The sequence below is a fragment of the Arvicanthis niloticus genome, chromosome 4 (assembly GCF_011762505.2).
Source record: "Arvicanthis niloticus isolate mArvNil1 chromosome 4, mArvNil1.pat.X, whole genome shotgun sequence".
In the NCBI taxonomy this organism is placed as follows: Eukaryota; Metazoa; Chordata; class Mammalia; order Rodentia; family Muridae; genus Arvicanthis; species Arvicanthis niloticus.
The window spans coordinates 70109037-70110875 of record NC_047661.1 but is presented as its reverse complement, the minus strand read 5'-3'; the positions used below and the strand labels follow the sequence as shown (position 1 = coordinate 70110875).

The window sequence follows — 1839 nt, the reverse complement described above, 5'->3', positions numbered from 1 at the left end:
GTCACATCTAAGACATTGAACTAGAAACTAAGTTATGTATACAGCATCCGTTTGCCTAGAATCCTCCTATTTCCAAATCTCTCATTTGGGATAAACCAGTAAAACTATCAAGTCTAAGTTACAGACTTTGGAAAATTCTTAAATTCTAGAACCACTGGCTCAAAGTTCAAAGGCCAGAAGAGACTGAGAACAATCTGGGGGTTAGTGAGCAGATGAGCAGTCATGGGAAAGGACTGGACCATGGACAGCAGTAAGGGCCAAAACAAGACAGGTTTTTTCTTTCCAGTTTTCCATCCCTTCCTTCACCCCCAGGAAAAGCAAGAGACTCAAGACAGACCTGAGATAAGACAACTTTATTCTGTAGACATGTCCAGGGGCCCAACCCCAGGCCAGAAGCTCTGCTACTCCTTGTGGCTGTCTTTGTGAGCTGCCACGCCCACTCTTATTGTCATCACAAGGAACTCCTCGAAGTTAACTGCATTGTCACTATTGACATCAAACTCTTTGAACAAGTTTTCGATATTTTTATTCTGTCAAGAAGAATGAGAGTGGGGGAGTTCAGACTGTAAATATATCAGAAAAAAATAAGCAGGGGCTATCTGAGGATAAGTACTGGCTAGCTGCAGAAAGCAGCCTGGAGGACCAGCCATCCCAGCACCATTAAAGAACCCTGAGAATGCAGCACCTCCTCACCTTCACATACTGAGGACACTCAGTGGTGACCATTTTCTTGAAGTCATCTCTGTAGACAGCATGGTGATTCCCTTTTATAGTGGAATAATTGTGGTAAACATCGATGATGTTGCTCAAGGCCTTCTCCAGTTCAGACTGCATTGTCACTAAAGATTTCCTTTCACCTGAAAGGAAAAGCCACAAAGGGATGAGAGCTGCAGTTATTCATGGCAGGGTGACAACTGAGTGAACATTCAGAAGGTTTGTGACCCAAGAACAAGTTTTGACCTGGCCTGTACCACTCAGATAACTAAACCCAGAAAATGGCTCTATCTCTGATAGGAAGGAATAGGATAGAGCATTGGAGGGAGTTTAGTAAACATACACACACACACACACACACACATACACACAAACACACACACACACACACATACACACTCACACACACAAGTGTAGCAAACTCTCCACACTAAATACTCCCTGCCTTCTTCTACTAGACACTGCTAGAAGGTTCCACTTTCTTTATCCTCAAGCATTTGATCAGTGCTGCAGACTTCCCCACGCTTTCTTGCCCTCTCAGAGGAGGTTACTCTATCCCCCAACCCTCCCTAAGGAAAGCCTACCGTGTGAGACAGATCCACACAGCCCTACTTACACGAAGTCCTGAAGACAAAGCTGACAAAGGATGTGTGAAGCTAAGTGTCTGTCGGCTGCTTTTATAGAGGAAAGCTTGGCCAGCTGCCCACAGCCTAGGACTATGGAGACAGCCTTCTTCCCTTCCAGAGTTGCCACAACCTCTGTTTCCTAACCAAACCCATGTGGCAATCACTGAGCACAGTGAGCATTTCTGAGTCTGAGGAAGTGGGAGTGTTGGAATAGGGAAGACATTTACCAGACAAGAGTGAACGGCAGGAAGAATCAGGATGGGGCACGGCAATAAATCCATTCCTGGCACATCGTCCCTGCATCTAAACAGACTTTCCGTCTTAGCCCTCTCCTCTGTTGCCATTGCTGATCCAATGCCTTCATGTCCAGTCTACCTCTAAACTGAAGTGAAGGTGAATATTGGTGTGTGAGTGTGGGTCCATAGAAGAGACAGCTTCCTCCTAGTTCTCAAAGTACCAAAGACCTCAGAAACATTACTGGTTCTAGCTACTGGATATT

General features: G+C 45.3%; 1 protein-coding gene across 1 annotated transcript; it reads right to left on the bottom strand.

The window, feature by feature from the left end:
* Positions 1 to 338: 338 nt before the first annotated feature.
* S100a8 (S100 calcium binding protein A8) lies at positions 339 to 1464 on the bottom strand. The gene is made up of 3 exons (XM_034500933.2): positions 1331 to 1464; positions 694 to 857; positions 339 to 530 (listed from the first exon to the last, which is right to left on the bottom strand). The coding sequence occupies exons 2-3, from the start codon at positions 832 to 834 to the stop codon at positions 402 to 404; spliced, it is 270 nt and encodes an 89-aa protein (XP_034356824.1). The 5' UTR covers positions 835 to 857; positions 1331 to 1464; the 3' UTR covers positions 339 to 401.
* Between the last annotated feature and the right edge of the window lie 375 nt (positions 1465 to 1839).

Excerpts from the sequence above, each read along its gene's own strand:
- S100a8 (XM_034500933.2), bottom strand. The coding sequence starts at position 834 with ATGCAGTCTGAACTGGAGAAGGCCTTGAGCAACATCATCGATGTTTAC. Across the intron at positions 531-693 it reads AGTGTCCTCAGTATGTGAAG|AATAAAAATATCGAAAACTT; the intron begins GTGAGGAGGTGC and ends TCTTCTTGACAG.